Source organism: Mchenga conophoros, linkage group LG5 (assembly GCF_057382185.1).
Source record: "Mchenga conophoros isolate Kocher_MC1m ecotype Shallow Benthic linkage group LG5, M_conophoros_male_GT1.1, whole genome shotgun sequence".
Classification (NCBI taxonomy): Eukaryota; Metazoa; Chordata; class Actinopteri; order Cichliformes; family Cichlidae; genus Mchenga; species Mchenga conophoros.
In genome coordinates, this window is record NC_140530.1 from 25,731,333 (window position 1) to 25,747,142 (window position 15,810).

Sequence of the window (15,810 nt, forward strand, 5' to 3'; positions counted from 1 at the left end):
TTAAGGTGAACAAAAAACAAACATCTCAGACCAGTGTGAAGTACTGCTTCTGAATTAGACTCATAATAAAACAATTATTTTCTGTTTCACAAAAGTACAAGTTACTGCAACCATGTGTCTTGTTAGTGTGGAAAGTTTTACAACTGAACTCTTAGTGGCAGGTGTAAGCATTCAACCACGTAAACATTTAATTGCATTAAAGAGGAAATACAAAAATGTTTAATCAAGATTTTATTTATTAATTCTATTTGTGCTTTTTATAACTTAATAGCACACAAACTGAATCCCAACCACCCTCAAAAAGAAAAATGACTGCGAGCAGTGCTGCCCCCATTAGTGACCAGTAGGATTGGAGAGGATACAGTTCAAAAAAGAAAAAACCCACAAAGGCACAAACAGCTTGCTGCATCCCTCAGAGGCATCTTTAATGCTCCACTTCTAGGGGAAAGGGCCACTATCTATGCCATGAAAGGGAAGATGTATGCGCTAAAATTATGCCAACATTTTTCACCGTGTGACCCTCTCAGTACGATTCGGGTGATGCAAGATTATGTGGCTGCGACGCGACAAAGGAATGCTACTAGCTTTTGCTGACTTTGTCGCAGTTTTCAGTCAAACTGCAAGATTGGTACAGCTCCCCTTTACTAAGAAAAGGGGGGGGGGGTAACAAAACAAAACAAAACAAAAAAACAAAACAAAAAAAACCAAAAAAAAAACACCTTATCTATATACACTGAGAATAAGATTTTTTCCCATGTCTGTACAATTGGGCCTATACATTATTTACGGTGCAGTCTGGTACAAAAAAATATATTCACTCAGCTGGCAAAACGGATCTCCATCACTTGCCTCTTCAAAAGCAGTAACTTCAATACTGAAGTTAAAGCATGGTTTAGTTACATCATCCTGTTCTGTGCACTGTCTTTCAAATTAAAGTTCACATTTTCACAGTAAACAAGTGGAGATGGACAAAGAGGGGGGGGGGAAGAAAGAAAAAAATTCCAGCACAGTGTTTATTTTCTTATGGCCGGAACTCTAATTCATCTACACTTATGACCTTGGCTGGCATAGAGGGGAGTGGCTGCTCTAGTACATCTGATCCAAACCACTTGGCGAGGCCTAGAGGGGGGCTGCCGCCGTGTCGCTGGGAGCCATTCGTCCGGTGGGGGCCTTGGCTCTGTGACTGAGTGCCAGGGACACTGGGATGTACTGCAAGACAAAAGTATTCAATCGACAAGTCTTCAAACAAGATAATTAAATACACCACATTTTAATAACATTTGTGAGGATAATTCTGCCATAGCCACATAGTCCCACTGAATTTGAATATTTGAAATTTTCCTCCACTCACTTGGTCGTTGCTGTTGTTGAAGTTGCTGTTGCATTGCTGCTAACTGCATTTGAGTACTGGCTCTGGAAGGTAGAAGTGGATGCCCAGTTGTACTTAGTGGGTACAGTGGTTGTCCAAGCAGGGCAGGAGGCAAGCCTTGAAGTTGTGCAAGGTCATGTGGCGGAAACATACCTTGAGAGTACAATTAAAGATCAGAAACAATTAGGTTTAATGTTCAGAACACTTTAATACAGTTTTTAGTGTTTTTATAAAGCAAAAGGATTTGAAAGAAAAAAAAAAAAAGCCAGCAACCTGCTTGCACAAGAGCAGGTCCTAACTGCTGGGGCTGGATACCCTGTGCCAGCATACGTTGCACCACAGGGTGGAGCTGGGGAGGAGGGCGCACCATAGGTACGTGGGATAGCAGCGGTACTGGGTAGACAGGACGAGGGAAAGATGAGGATGGTCCTTGAGGTACCATGGCAGGTGGATGGTGTCCAGTAGAGCCAGGCCTGAGGCGCTCTTGTTCTTTGCTAGACAACGTCTGTGAGCTGGTCTTTACTCCCCCTGACTGAGCTACATTACCATCCACTGCTTCCAGGTATAGATTTGGGGAGCTGCTGCCTGTAATCATACAACCGAGATCTCAGTGTTACAGGGTATGTGTTCACTCACAGGTATGAAAGTGAAAGTTAAATATCAAACTAGTTCTGGGTACCGTATTTTTCGGCCCATAAGGCGCACCGGATTACTAAGCGAAACAAAACAGTCAGATAACTCAAATTTTACTCGACTCATTCTTCTTGCTTCCTCCACTTCTTTACCATTGATTCATCAATATTGAATTCTCTCGCAGCTGCTCCATTCCCATGTTGTTGCAGTATATTAATGACTAACCTCATAATGTGGATGGATTATCTCAGTTGTTCTGACAGAAATTTACAGCATCCTGCCATGCAATTGCATTTGTCCCCAACCATCAAGAACCCTCATGTTAACTTTTATTGAGTGGAAAAAAGTTAGCATTCATCCTCCAGCTTCACTGTGTTTATGTTATGCTAACATAGCTATGTCGCTAGCGATCATGTAGCACATCATATACCAGCTAGCCCAACTTCAGTAACCCTACAAATGCTACTGATGTTTAGTTTTCTGTCTTCATTTCAGTCAGAACATGGTACATCATGTTTAGGTGGAAACTAGCGAGCTAACTTCCTGCTAACTTCTAACTTTTAAATTTAATAAAAAATTCTGTTTTCATGGATGCCTGGATGTTAAACTTAATTGTTACACCTGGTGAAGCAGCAACACTGATCATTTTACAAAAGGTGAAAGAACAGTTTTTAACTCTCAGTGATGCCACAGAGTTTTGGACCTAAAGAGGACTTTGTTTTGGGCCCAGATTACTCCGTGAGGCTCCTGACTGGTAGCTGTAACGCTCCGACAATCCATCAAGCAGTCCGGCTTCGTAGCTTACCAAAGTCGTACTAAAACATTTGACAAATTTTTGTGCGCCGTATACCACATAAAATTGGTTCGAGGTAAGTAAGCACAACCAGCATTCATACATAAAGTGCACTGGATTATATGTCGATTTTGAGAAAATTGAAGGATTTTAAGTGCGCCTTCTAGTCCGGAAAATACGGTAAATTAATACTGCACCATCGTGAGAATGTGCTGCTGAGTCGTCCTTTGTCTCTGAGCGATTTGAAGGTTCATCTTTGCTCTTCTCTTTTGTTGCGTACATTTTGCGGATCACAGATGTGGGTGTAAATGAAGGGGACAACTGACATAGGCAGGGGAGGAAGAAAAGAAAGAAGTTAATATTAGCAATAACAACAGGTGCATGAATTAGAAATAAGTCAAAACAACTTTAAAAACAACACTGGGAAGAAGTTTGCAGAGTTACGTTTATGCTTACCATACTGGTGACAGTACTTCCTGGAGAGTTTCTTCCAGCAGGCTGAGAGCCTGGTCCAGGGGAACGATTAAGACGCTGCGGTCTGGACAAAAACCAAACACACTCAGCCATACAAATTCCAACCAACATTATTTATTATCCTTGGAGGCATACATTATATTACCACATATTAAGCCAGTATATTCTTCAGCTTTGTTTATAAAGAAAGTATTTGTTTTGTAAAAAGCAGTCAATAGACTTCAATAAGACACATTAAAGTGCATGTCACTCAATTTGCTGAAATTGACTGATATCATAACCATTTAAAGTCTCTATACTATGTGGTATTTAAACACGATTAAAGCCAAAACAAACCTATTTCGGAAAGACTTGTCTTGTGGTTGTTTGTAGCCAGATTGGAATTGGTGGTGGGCATGGAGAGCAAGATCCTGCTGGAATGCCAGTGCTTCCAAGTCTGCTTGGTTAATAGGAATAGAGAGCGCCCTCATCTGGAAAGACAAGGTAGACCCAACCCAACTCATCAAAAGTCAAAGTTTTAGCTCAAAGGCCTATAAATGTAATTTTTACTCCATGATGCTACTACTATCAATATGACTGTTACAAGCAACATGTATCACAACATATACATTATAATATTTAAACAGTAGTTTACTGAAAGCATATTTAACTATTTACATATGAACCAAACAAACCGCATGAAATCTCATCTCAGTAACCTGTTGCTGTGCAGCAGATCCAGGACTGATTGACCTGTGTATATCAGCAAACTGTTCTGGTAGCATGGGCTGAGGACCAACAGGAAATCCTTTAGGTAGGAGAGGATGAAGAACTGTTTATTGACCAATTTATGTGCTAATCCAATTTAAAGAACTGCATGCCATCATTCTTCCTAGTTCCATGGCACTCCTCAGTAAGCTTACCTGCAGGAGGTTGCAACCGACTATTGAAGTATTCAGGTGAGGGTGCCCTCTGTGGAAAGAGAGGGAGTGAAGGGCCCTTGTGTAGTAGGCCACGTAGAGGTGCAGAAGTCACTGGGGCCTCGGCGCTGCTCAGCAGATTGCCAAACTGCGTCGGGGAGCCACTACGAACTCCCAAGAGCTCCTTTAGAGAGAAAACATTTTCCAATAACTTCTCATTTACTTTATGATTTTGTAGATTTATTGTGAATAGTCAACAGCTAGCCCTGACTGATTGTAGGAACACTTCATTATCCTCAGGACAGCAACCATACCCACCTGGAATATATTTTTTTGTGGCTGTGCAGGTACTTGGGCATCAGGCAGTGTCACTACAGCTTGATCTGCAGTTTGCTGCTTTGTACAGGAGGGAGGAAAATTGGGGTAAATCAAAGTAGAACAAAGTAATCAGTCTGCTACTCTACATTCAGAACTGCAAACAAATTAGCCTTAGTCAAGTCACCGGCAGGGAGGAAAAAGTCAACTGAACGAGATAGACGTGTGCATGCAATTCCACGTCAAAGCGTCCATTCTGCAAGTGAGTAACGCTGTTAGATTCATGTTCCGTTATATTATTCTGACAATTCTTTTGCCCAATTCAAGAAGCTAGTACTTTTGTTTTCTTCACTGACTTGCACAAAGGACAGTTTACAAGATGACATTGCACTGCAAAAAAGGGTATACAAGCTACAACCTCAACAGTTAAGCAAATTTATGCCCATCATTTTCTATCCTAATTTAAAATAAATAAATAAAGAAGGGGGGGGGGGGGGTCTTAAGCTTGCAGGATGCATTGAACAGGGCCCGAGTTCACCTGTTTTACTGCAACATGCAGTAAAAGATAATTATAAATATGTAGAAATACTTACAGTGTTTGTGTTGGTTTTGGGGTGAGGTGGCAGAGTTCCACTTGCCTTCATGCTGCTGACCAGTTTATTAAAGGCTGACATGTCTGTGTCACGTGAGCGCGGACGGGCACTCAACCCGCCAGTTAAAGCCTCTTCTAAATGTTCAGCCATGAAGGGCGTTCCATTTCCTCTCTGGGCAGGTGGCACCTTTCGTCTCTGTGGTTCCGAGTCTAGCCTCATTCCCTTCATTTCTCCCTCCACCTCCTCCAATGAGAGTACAACTCCAGAATTAGCTGGGAACAGATTATACAACAAAATTCAACCTTCTTGTATCAGAGCTCAGTGTTAAAAAGCAAATTACCATTTCATTTAATGGATTTATTAAATTATAAATTGTGTTAAATTAAATTCCACAGTATCCTGCAACAGCTTTCAGTGTGTTACTGCAGACAGAGGTGCAGCTGAATGTTAAAACTCAAAAGCCTGAAATTCAGCTTCTCTCTACATATACCCATTTTTGAAAAACATGATAGCTAACTGCTGAAATCTCCCGAGTTCATCTAGCTATTGTCAAGGATCATCGACGTGTGCACCATGGCATTCAGCACTTGCTTGTTTTTGGCATTCTTTTGCCATACCTACTCAAAGGCAAACGCATGAGCCTGCTGAACTGTGACTGTCACTCGATGAATAGGAAAAAAAAAAAAAAAAAAAAAAAAAGTTGGTAATAGGATGTGTGTGGTTTGGAACAGAAAAGGTAGACTTAATCCACATGACACTGAGTAGAGCTCAGCTGTGGAAATGGTTTAGTAAACAGACACTCACTGCTGTCCCGAAGCCGAGCCTTATTGGCAGAGAGCGTAGAAAGCAGAGGTTTCAGGTCTACTTTGGCCTTATGCAGCAGCTCCAGGATGTCCACCTTCTCCTTGCATTCAGAAGACTGAATAGGTGCAAAATATGAGGCATTGCCTCGGCTGGGGGACGTGCAACGTGGCTCGAGCCCTTCAGAGAATCAGAAGGGGAATAAGATTTAGGATATTTAACAGCAATCCAGATCATTTCGGGAGCGTAATCTTTGTTTGTACTCAAATAGCATCACATATGATGCAATAGCAGCAGGTCAGGATTTTGATAATATATCCCAAAAGTGGTGTGCAAATGTCAAGGGTACATTTCTAAGATTTCTTTAAATCGTGCAAGCTATCCTGATGATTAAATAACAACTGCTTGGGGCAGACAATACAGCCTCAAAATGATATTTCAAGGAAATCTTTCATATCTGATACTGGGAGAAGGAATACTCAATGTTTAATCAATGCCTGCAGCTTGCAGACAGCAAGCAGCATTTATTAGTACAAACAAAATGAAGGGCAATTTCTATCCTTATCCAAGTGCTATCGTAGGTCCTTCATTTTGACAGACTGTGCAATATGCACAATAAACACATGCTTTAAAAAAACAAAAATAATAAAAAAATAAAAACATTTTATCATTCCTGCTGCACTTTGAATATATATACAGTGGGGCAAAAAAGTATTTAGTCAGCCACCGATTGTGCAAGTTCCCCCACTTAAAATGATGACAGAGGTCAGTAATTTGCACCAGAGGTACACTTCAACTGTGAGAGACAGAATGTGGAAGAAGAAAAAAAAAAAAAAAAAAAAAAAAAATCCATGAATTCACATGGTAGGATTTGTAAAGAATTTATTCGTAAATCAGGGTGGAAAATAAGTATTTGGTCACCTCAAACAAGGAAAATCTCTGGCTCTCACAGACCTGTAATGTCTTCTGTAAGAAGCTTTTCTGTCCCCCACTCGTTACCTGTATGAATGGCACCTGTTTGAACTCATCATCTGTATAAAAGACACCTGTCCACAGCCTCAAACAGTCAGACTCCAAACTCCGCCATGGCCAAGACCAAAGAGCTTTCGAAGGACACCAGGAAAAGTATTGTAGACCTGCACCAGACTGGGAAGAGTGAATCTACAATAGGCAAGCAGCTTGGTGTGAAAAAAATCAACTGTGGGAGCAATCATCAGAAAATGGAAGACATACAAGACCACTGATAATCTCCCTCGATCTGGGGCTCCACGCAAGAGCTCATCCCGTGGGGTCAAAATGATCATGAGAACGGTGAGCAAAGATCCCAGAACCACACGGGGGGACCTGGTGAATGACCTGCAGAGAGCTGGGACCAAAGTAACAAAGGTCACCATCAGTAACACACTACAACGGCAGGGAATCAAATCCCGCAGTGCCAGACGTGTTCCGCTGCTGAAGCCAGTGCATGTCCAGGCCCGTCTGAAGTTTGCCAGAGAGCACATGGATGATACAGCAGAGGATTGGGAGAATGTCATGTGGTCAGATGAAACCAAAGTAGAACTTTTTGGTATAAACTCAACTCGTCGTGTTTGGAGGAAGAAGAATACTGAGTTGCATCCCAAGAACACCATACCTACTGTGAAGCATGGGGGTGGAAACATCATGCTATGGGGCTGTTTTTCTGCCAAGGGGACAGGACGACTGATCCGTGTTAAGGACAGAATGAATGGGGCCATGTATCGTGAGATTTTGAGCCAAAACCTCCTTCCATCAGTGAGAACTTTGAAGATGAAACGAGGCTGGGTCTTCCAACATGACAATGATCCAAAACACACCGCCCGGGCAACAAAGGAGTGGCTCCGTAAGAAGCATTTGAAAGTCCTGGAGTGGCCTAGCCAGTCTCCAGACCTCAACCCCATAGAAAATCTGTGGCGGGAGTTGAAAGTCCGTGTTGCTCGGCGACAGCCCCAAAACATCACTGCTCTCGAGAAGATCTGCATGGAGGAATGGGCCAAAATACCAGCTACTGTGTGTGCAAACCTGGTGAAGACCTATAGTAAACGTTTGACCTCTGTTATTGCCAACAAAGGTTATGTTACAAAGTATTGAGTTGTATTTTTGTTATTGACCAAATACTTATTTTCCACCCTGATTTACGAATAAATTCTTTACAAATCCTACCATGTGGATTCATGGATTTTTTTTTTCCCCACATTCTGTCTCTCACAGTTGAAGTGTACCTCTGGTGCAAATTACTGACCTCTGTCATCATTTTAGGTGGGGGAACTTGCACAGTCGGTGGCTGACTAAATACTTTTTTGCCCCACTGTAAAAACTGGTGTGTATAATACCATTTGTACATACAAATTACTCTTATAGTTATTCAACCTCTGCTTTTTATCTTTTGTTATTCTTCATTTTTCTTTTTAATAATTTTCTAATATAAACAATTCAGCTTTTCTTTCACCCTTGTGCTACTGTAACTAGTCAATTTCCCCAGTTTAGGATTAATAAGAGTAGATATATCTAGTGACAAAGCAAAATATACAAAAGACACAGCATAAGTGAAATGTAAGCACAGAAACAGCTTAGGTCATGTTTTTTTTCCTAGAAATTTTAATCATGACTTAACATTAACTTAACAGCCTTTCAGCACTTCAGGAAACTAAATAGTTTCACACAAAATTGATTTTTTTTTTTTTTTTTTTTTTTTTTTTAAATAAACCCAGGCTGTTGTAACATTGGTAATAGGTTTTTAAATCAGCTGCTTTAAGCTCAGCTTTTTCCATCACGTAGCCACATTAGTAGTTTCCAACCACCGTTCGTGCTTCCTGTCATACAGAGTGCAACTAGTGAACGCTCCAGCGAGTCATTTGTTTAACAAGGGGTTTCACATCCCCACCTGTTAGCACCTTCTCCTTGCATACCTTCATACCCTTGTTTTACTGTGTTAACGTCAGATGTCATGTAAAGACTTGTCTTATCACAGAGGTGACAAGCATGTGCCCTACAACTGCTTTTACAGAAAATAGATTTGATTCAGTGGTCAAGAAATCAAATCACTTACCAGCAAGTTTCTCCAGCTCTTCATGAGGAGTTGACCTCAAGCTGCTGGACCGGCTGCATGGACTCTGGTTACTAGAGAACCACTGGCTGAAGCGGCTAGCTGACGCAGGGCCCTCTCCCAAAACATCCTCTATCATCTGTAAGACAGAAATGGGGGCCTGTGAGACAGACTAGGATACAAAAATCTGCATATTGAAGGGTGCAAGAACAAATGTGCCACTTACGTTTGCAGCGCTTTCCATCGATTTAGCACTAAAAAGGTGCTAGAAGACTGAGGGCAGTGTCACTGAATGCACTGCTTTTTGACCTTGTTCTCATTTACCAGCAAGTATTGAATCTAAAAATGCTAAAAGTAGTTTGCAGTTGGGCTTTTCTAGTTCAAACTAGAAACTGCATCCAAGCTACAATGATGGGCATAAATTTGGATTGTTGATGCCTTTTAAACATCTCATTAACCCCATGCAAAAGCCCAGAGAAGAGAACATTGATAGTGCACCATTCAGTGACATGACTCACCAACTAAAGACCAAATTCAGTGAGGTCAAGCTAGTGCAGCAGAGGTAATCTTGCACTGATACAAAGTATCAATACTTAGTTTTATATGACTAAATGCACAATTTGTGAAATTCAGATTTATTTATTTATTTTAAAAGCCACAAATATCAGGCTTGTAAGAGTCTTGATTGTATCATTTGTTTTTAAGTTGACAGTTATGTCTGGTTCAGGGGTGAGCAAACATGAAAACCTCTACTGTTAAGCTTATCTGGAAAAATTAAGATCACACTGATATTTTAGAAGTTACTAATGACACCCCATCTGTGAGCTTCACACCAATAAGCAAAACAAAACCATAGTGCACCCCAGTACTTACAGAGGCCAGTCCTGGCATGGTCTTCTCTAAATTGAAGAATTCATTGAAGTCGAAGTCACCAGCTGAAGGCTCTGGAAGAACATCAGTGTGGGGAACTTCCTGATCAGCTGTCGGCTGCAAACCCACATCTTGCTCCTCAGGCTGTCCGCCATTACATTCCACTACTGCATACAAGATGTGTGACAATAAAATTAAATACAAGTCACAATTTTAACATGAAAAGTCTTACTGAACTGACTTTCAAAATACTACTAGAAATGCAATAGTCCCTAAAAATGTTAGCAGTATTTCCAACAATGTCTTGACATGCCTTCTTTCAAAGATTCTGTCCGCTTCCTTGAACGCTTAGATTTGCGTTTATCATCTTCCAGGATTTTGTCATCAAATCCAATAAGCTCAATTGTCTCCGACTGGCTGGTGGGACCCCCCGAGAACCACTCTGGCTCCTCTTCTGCATACGAATCATTCCTCCTCCTTTCGCTAAACACACGCTTGTCACCAAAATCTCTCTGCAAATGATTACACGGGACAAACAATATCAATTTAGAAATATGGGATGGGACAGTTAAAGAGTAACTGCACAGAAACACTTTTATAAATTTAGTTCAAGTCTTAAGAGAATTGTGTTTTTAGACAGTTTAATTAAAAAAAAAAAAAAAAACGTATCGTGTAAAATAAAGTTCCAAAAAATTTAAGTGCATTCAATATCACATTAGAACTAAATGCAAGGTCATTTGCATCGACTGAAAGCAACAAACACCAACCCTGAATCTTTTATCTTTCAAGTCTCTCTCACGCTCCTTTTCCTTCTCTGCACGAGCTTCTCTCTCAAAGGCACGGGCAGCAATTATGCGTCCACTGCCAATTCTGCGTGTCCCTCCCATACGTAGAGTATCATTTTCTTTGTTTTCCAAGGGGCTGATTGGGCGACGGATATGAGGGGCAGCATTGCCCTGACATCCACCTCCGAAGCTACGTCGCTGTGGGCTCAGTACTACATCCAGGTCATCTTCCTTTAACCGCTCACGGGGATCTAAAAAACAGATGGGGGGGGGGAGGGGAAAAAAAAATAAAGTTTTTTGGAGTACATAGACTACATGAACAATTCCACTGCAGCAGTTTAGAAATCTTGTGCAAGGCTGGAACTTAAAATCCTAAACATTCATTGATCAGAGCACAGTTAAGTTTCTAGACAACATTGTTATTACAAAACGCAAAGATGAAAGGATAACCATCTACCATCAGTAATAGAGATCGAAAATGTGACATCATTTCGGGGGTAAAATCGCAAAGGATTGTAGGTACAAGTGGCAATTGGTACTAGCGTGCACGGGCTATTACAAGACAACAGTCACAAAGAGATAAACAGAGACACAAAGAATGGCAAGAAGCTGCTGTATTATTTACTGCCATAGCCGGTCGCATGACAGCCACGGGAAGCAGACAGGTAAAGAGATCGTTTTTTTTTTTTTTTAATCAGATTCCTTCGTGGAAGAAAAATTGTTCAAGTCATGTTTCCGACTGGGTTAACCTGGGTTATACAGAGTTTAAAGCTGCTACCACAGCAAGATTTGCTCGGTTGACAGAGGGAGCGACATCAAAACAGCCACGAAAAGTCCCGCATATATGTGCCCAAGCAATCAAGTGATGAATAACTGTTTTCCAGTATGTTGTTTTGCAATGATTTTTTTTTTGCTGTGTTGATTTTTTTTTTTTTTTTTCAGCGAAGCAGCTAATAAAGTACAATGGAATACAATTTTGCCTCTTTCTTGTAAGATTCTATAATAAAATGAAACAATAGTGCCAGTTATAAATAAAGACAATAAATTGAATAAATTATGAAACACTTATTTTATTTCTATTGGATCTAAAAATGTTGTGTAATACTACAACCTGAAAAGACAAATAGATTGTGTTGGCCTGTAAACGAGATACAGAATTTTTTTTTTTAATGACAGCTGTAAAATGAAATAGTCCAAATCAGAAAATAGATACACCAAAGTAAATTGGACCTGGGCTTGTTGCAGGAATCTGAAGTTACTAAACACTTCGTGAGTGTATGCACTCACACTTAAGACATAATTATAAATATGTGCGTGATGAAAGTTGGGCAGCACGCTAACGTCTTTAGTCCACTCTGTATGCGCATATGGTCTCTTTTTTGTCTTTTTGTCAAGTCTATCTTTGTACGGACCTGCCTTGTTCTGCTTCGTTTTGTACATAACTAGGGATTAAAACCACAGAATTAATGATTACTGGAAATGCTAGCGCTTGATGCAGTGTTTTGATTTTGCTGCCACTCGTACCTACAACGCAATGCACGATAGTCACATGGTTTGTCGATCTCCATTTACCTGGGATTCTTCGTTTTAATGGAACTCTGTCATCCATGTAGTCCTTCTTAAAACCTTCCACAGGTGAGCTTCGCTCTGAAGTGGGATATAATGAGGCATGCCATTTCTCAGGGTCCCAGACACCATCACTATTTAAAAACAAACAAACAATAGCCACACAAGACTTAAGTCCATACTTTAAGTCAAATTTCAAATTAAGACAGACAACTACAGCCTCAACTGGGATCCTGTTTAGGAAAAAATAAATAAAGAGTAACAATGAAAAATACAATACACAGGTGAGGCCATCCATTTCAACCTTTATGCTGTGAGCACAGAATACAACCCAAAAGGAGGGTGCAAGAAAATCAGATCTTCAAAATAATAAACTAATTGATACTGTTGCACTAGCAGTGTTTAACTCTGATGACAGACTACTATAAACATTTTTTCCAACAGTTGAGACAAATCACATTTAATCTGAAGTCATTCGTGAACTCTCCCATAAAGACATTACACTTAATGACGAGTTCTGACACTTCAGTATCCATCAATAAAGATGTGATTAGATGACAACTAAAACTGTTTGAAGGGTTTAGCAAGAGTAGCTGCCTAGGCAGAGACCACCCTCACACCTCACCACACTAACGGTTGCAAACATAAGCAGATCTAAAAAATAATGACAAACTGCTCAGTTCAGAAAAGATCTTCGAGGGCAACTCCTAGTAGGCTTTGAAGGGGTGAAGAGGTCTCTCTTTTTTAATGATTAAAAATAAAACCCCAAAAAACAGCTTGACCCACCCTTTAATGAGCCCACTTTTCATATAGTCATAACTAGGGATGGGTATCGTTTAGGTTTTATCCGATACCGGTGCCAAACTGGTACTTTTGAAACGGTGCCGGTGCTCAAACGGTGCTCAAACCGGTGCTTAAAGAATGGAGAACACAAAATTGGTCCAAAAACCTCTCATGTTCAGCTGGTTTTTGTAAAAAGATAACAATGTTAGCCTTTTCTGCAGCTATGGGGCATATATGGTATCACTCTTGGCTGGAAGCAGTGCTTAAACAATGGAAAAAAAACAAACTTTGTCCTAAACCTCTCATGTTTAACTGTTTTCCACTTTTTCTTTGGTCTTTTTAGCCTTTTTGGCCAGGGTGAAGGGAGTATCTGCCATCAAACAAGAGGACAGCCGCATGTAGCTATGATGATGTTTGCTAGTTCACCTTACATGCATTAATGTAATAACGTGGTTAGCCTACTCAACGTAAATTACACACGAACAACATGAAGCTACTCACGCAGAGAAGAACGGCTGCTGCTGCATCATCATCAGTTATCATTTCTGCTACACTGGCAGGGCTAGGGGCCAGGACTCTCCTCTTCGTGTTTTTGGGGGATGTTGCATAACAGGCAACCCACCCGCAGTAGATGTGCTCGGTGTGAGGTCTCGCAGCAAGCTATCAAATACGGCACATTTCTCGGCTTTTAAAAAAAACGCTATGCGTCGCCAGGTGTTTCATCGGATTTGAGGTGTTACCTCCTTTGACAGTATCACAGTATCAGCTTAAAGCACTTGTTGCAGGCTGCTGAGTTTGCATATTTTGCTGTGAAGTACAGCCAGACTTTTGACCGCTTCGCCTTGGACATTTTTAATCTGTAGCTCTGCTCTAAAAGAACGTACGTTCCTGGGCCCACCTACTATCCTCGGAAACGTAAAATGATTGGCTAGAAGTGTATCACAGCTCAAGAAAAAAAAAGCACCGAAATGTGCGCTGCTTTTCGGTCTGGTTACTACCATTTATGTCAGAACTCCGGTACCCATCCCTAGTCATAACCACTGTTCCTGGCTCTAACAGCTATGGGACAAAGATACAAGTCTTCTAGCGCAAGTGTTTGTTTAGCTTCTCAAGCAGACATCTGAACAAATCTTTGACTGTTGTTTAAGAATTACCCCAAGGAATTTAAATGAGCTCCGAGCAAGAGACAAGCTGAAAGTACACGTGACTTCCAAAAAGCAGGAGCAAGTCTTCTTGACAGTTAAACCATGTCAATGATTATTACAAACTTTATGCAAATTTTAGTTAAGACCGTGAACATATTTGTGTAGAAACTCCTCTGCTGTACCTTGTTTAATCAAAGTAACTTTTGATTACATACACTTCAGTTCCAGCAAAACATACATTTGAATAACTGTTGGTCTGTGTCAAAAATCAGTATTTCACAGCATAGAGAAATACTAGTACTTTTCCTAACTAGAATTCACCCATGCTTTCTCATTTGAGAAGCATAATCTCCTCTCCAGTATTACCCAGTGTGACTTTTACAAATTCATACCTGTCATATTTCTCAGAGAGACATTCAGGCCTTTCATTGGAGATTGGCAGCTCTTTGATTTCCAAAAGCTCCTCCTGCAAATAAATTGATAGTCTAGTTTAATTCACAGCAACATCTAAACTTGATAAACAATGACACAGCTGGCATTTTGTCACCTTAGTGTATCTGTAAGGAGCTGTGGCTGCCAGCTTAGGCTGGTCGACAGCAGCTTCACCATTCTTAGGCTCTACACAGGCATCTTTCTCCATGATGGATTTCAGTCAGTGCAGACAGTGTCTCAGCCACCAATGACTCTACACCTGTGGATGACAAGTTAACATTTACAAGTCAATTATACTCGACTAAGGCCACTAAATACAGTCTTAAAGGCCAATTACTTCAAATGAAAGGACGCATGTTCCGAAGATTTAAAAAAAAAAAAAAAAAAAAAGCACGGCTTCCTTCTGTTGCTGCAAAATATATCAGATGTATTGGCATCTTAAACTAGGCAGCACGAGAAAACAAAATTATAGAAAAGTTGTCGTGAAGAAAAACTCATGGAACTTACCTGCACCGGGCAGTTAAAGAACAACCCTAGAGTCTCAGGTTGTTGCTGGCTAATTAGCAATTTAATTGACAGCAGCTGAGAACTGACATGTCATTATATTACAAAGCATTTACGTCAATTTACTAATTGGCTATCGCATTTGAGTTGTAAACGAAGCCGTTTTGCAATGAAAGGATCCAGCGAGTTAAATACATGTAAACATTTTAATACAAAACATTCCCCATCATTTCAGCTTTAGGAAATAAACGCTACTAGTTAGCCAAGAGATTGATACAGGGTTAGCCAAACGATGGTAGCGTCCCACACAGTTAACCATAAGGCGAATTCATGGCACAAAAGTTGTGTAGACAACCGACTTGCAAGTCAAATTTTGGCAAAAGACTGACTTACTCAGTTTGAATGCTGTGGGGAATGCCGGTCGCTAACGGCCGAGCTGATCACGTTAGTTAGCTGGCTAGCCTAGCCTAGCACTTTCAGCTAGCTAACTAGCTGGGGGACTGGGGATAAATGCCCACCCAGCGAGCACAAAATCGTGAGCCGGTAGAGTTGTCGCTGTGATTTCAGGGAGCACACACTATAGAGGGGTAACCTAACACAATAAGACTGGTCCAAAACAACAAATTAAATCACACGGAACCGGTGAAATCTCAAATAATAGTCTTCTCTTTCTCTGTTTTCTAAGTCGTAGCAGAAATTTTCCTCTGATCACCGCTTTAAGAAGGTCCTGGCAAAGATTACGCCGTGACCAGCGCGCCTTTGTAAAAATTAAAATTGGCAGGTG

At 40.7% G+C, this 15,810-nt stretch overlaps 1 protein-coding gene across 7 annotated transcripts; it reads right to left on the reverse strand.

The window, feature by feature from the left end:
• Nucleotides 1–218: 218 nt before the first annotated feature.
• On the reverse strand, nt 219–15,773 carry eif4enif1 (eukaryotic translation initiation factor 4E nuclear import factor 1). Of its 7 annotated transcripts, none has more exons than XM_085274572.1 (19): nt 15,420–15,773; nt 14,638–14,781; nt 14,483–14,556; nt 12,169–12,296; nt 10,579–10,847; nt 10,125–10,323; nt 9,815–9,978; nt 8,945–9,080; nt 5,881–6,057; nt 5,122–5,348; nt 4,487–4,561; nt 4,172–4,352; nt 3,944–4,056; nt 3,606–3,739; nt 3,252–3,333; nt 2,993–3,116; nt 1,643–1,954; nt 1,352–1,522; nt 219–1,209 (listed from the first exon to the last, which is right to left on the reverse strand). In XM_085274572.1, exons 2-19 carry the CDS (start codon nt 14,728–14,730, stop codon nt 1,022–1,024), a joined length of 2,847 nt encoding a protein of 948 aa, XP_085130698.1. In that variant the 5' UTR covers nt 14,731–14,781; nt 15,420–15,773; the 3' UTR covers nt 219–1,021. The 7 variants fall into 7 exon arrangements, with proteins under 7 accessions (XP_085130698.1, XP_085130694.1, XP_085130692.1 ...); XM_085274568.1 differs by having other exon boundaries at nt 5,077–5,348; XM_085274566.1 differs by having other exon boundaries at nt 4,487–4,564; nt 5,077–5,348.
• Between the last annotated feature and the right edge of the window lie 37 nt (nt 15,774–15,810).

Excerpts from the sequence above, each read along its gene's own strand:
- eif4enif1 (XM_085274566.1), bottom strand. The coding sequence starts at position 14,730 with ATGGAGAAAGATGCCTGTGTAGAGCCTAAGAATGGTGAAGCTGCTGTC. Across the intron at positions 10,848-12,168 it reads ATTAAAACGAAGAATCCCAG|ATCCCCGTGAGCGGTTAAAG; the intron begins GTAAATGGAGAT and ends TCTGTTTTTTAG. Across the intron at positions 3,740-3,943 it reads CTGAGATGAGATTTCATGCG|ATGAGGGCGCTCTCTATTCC; the intron begins GTTTGTTTGGTT and ends TTGTCTTTCCAG.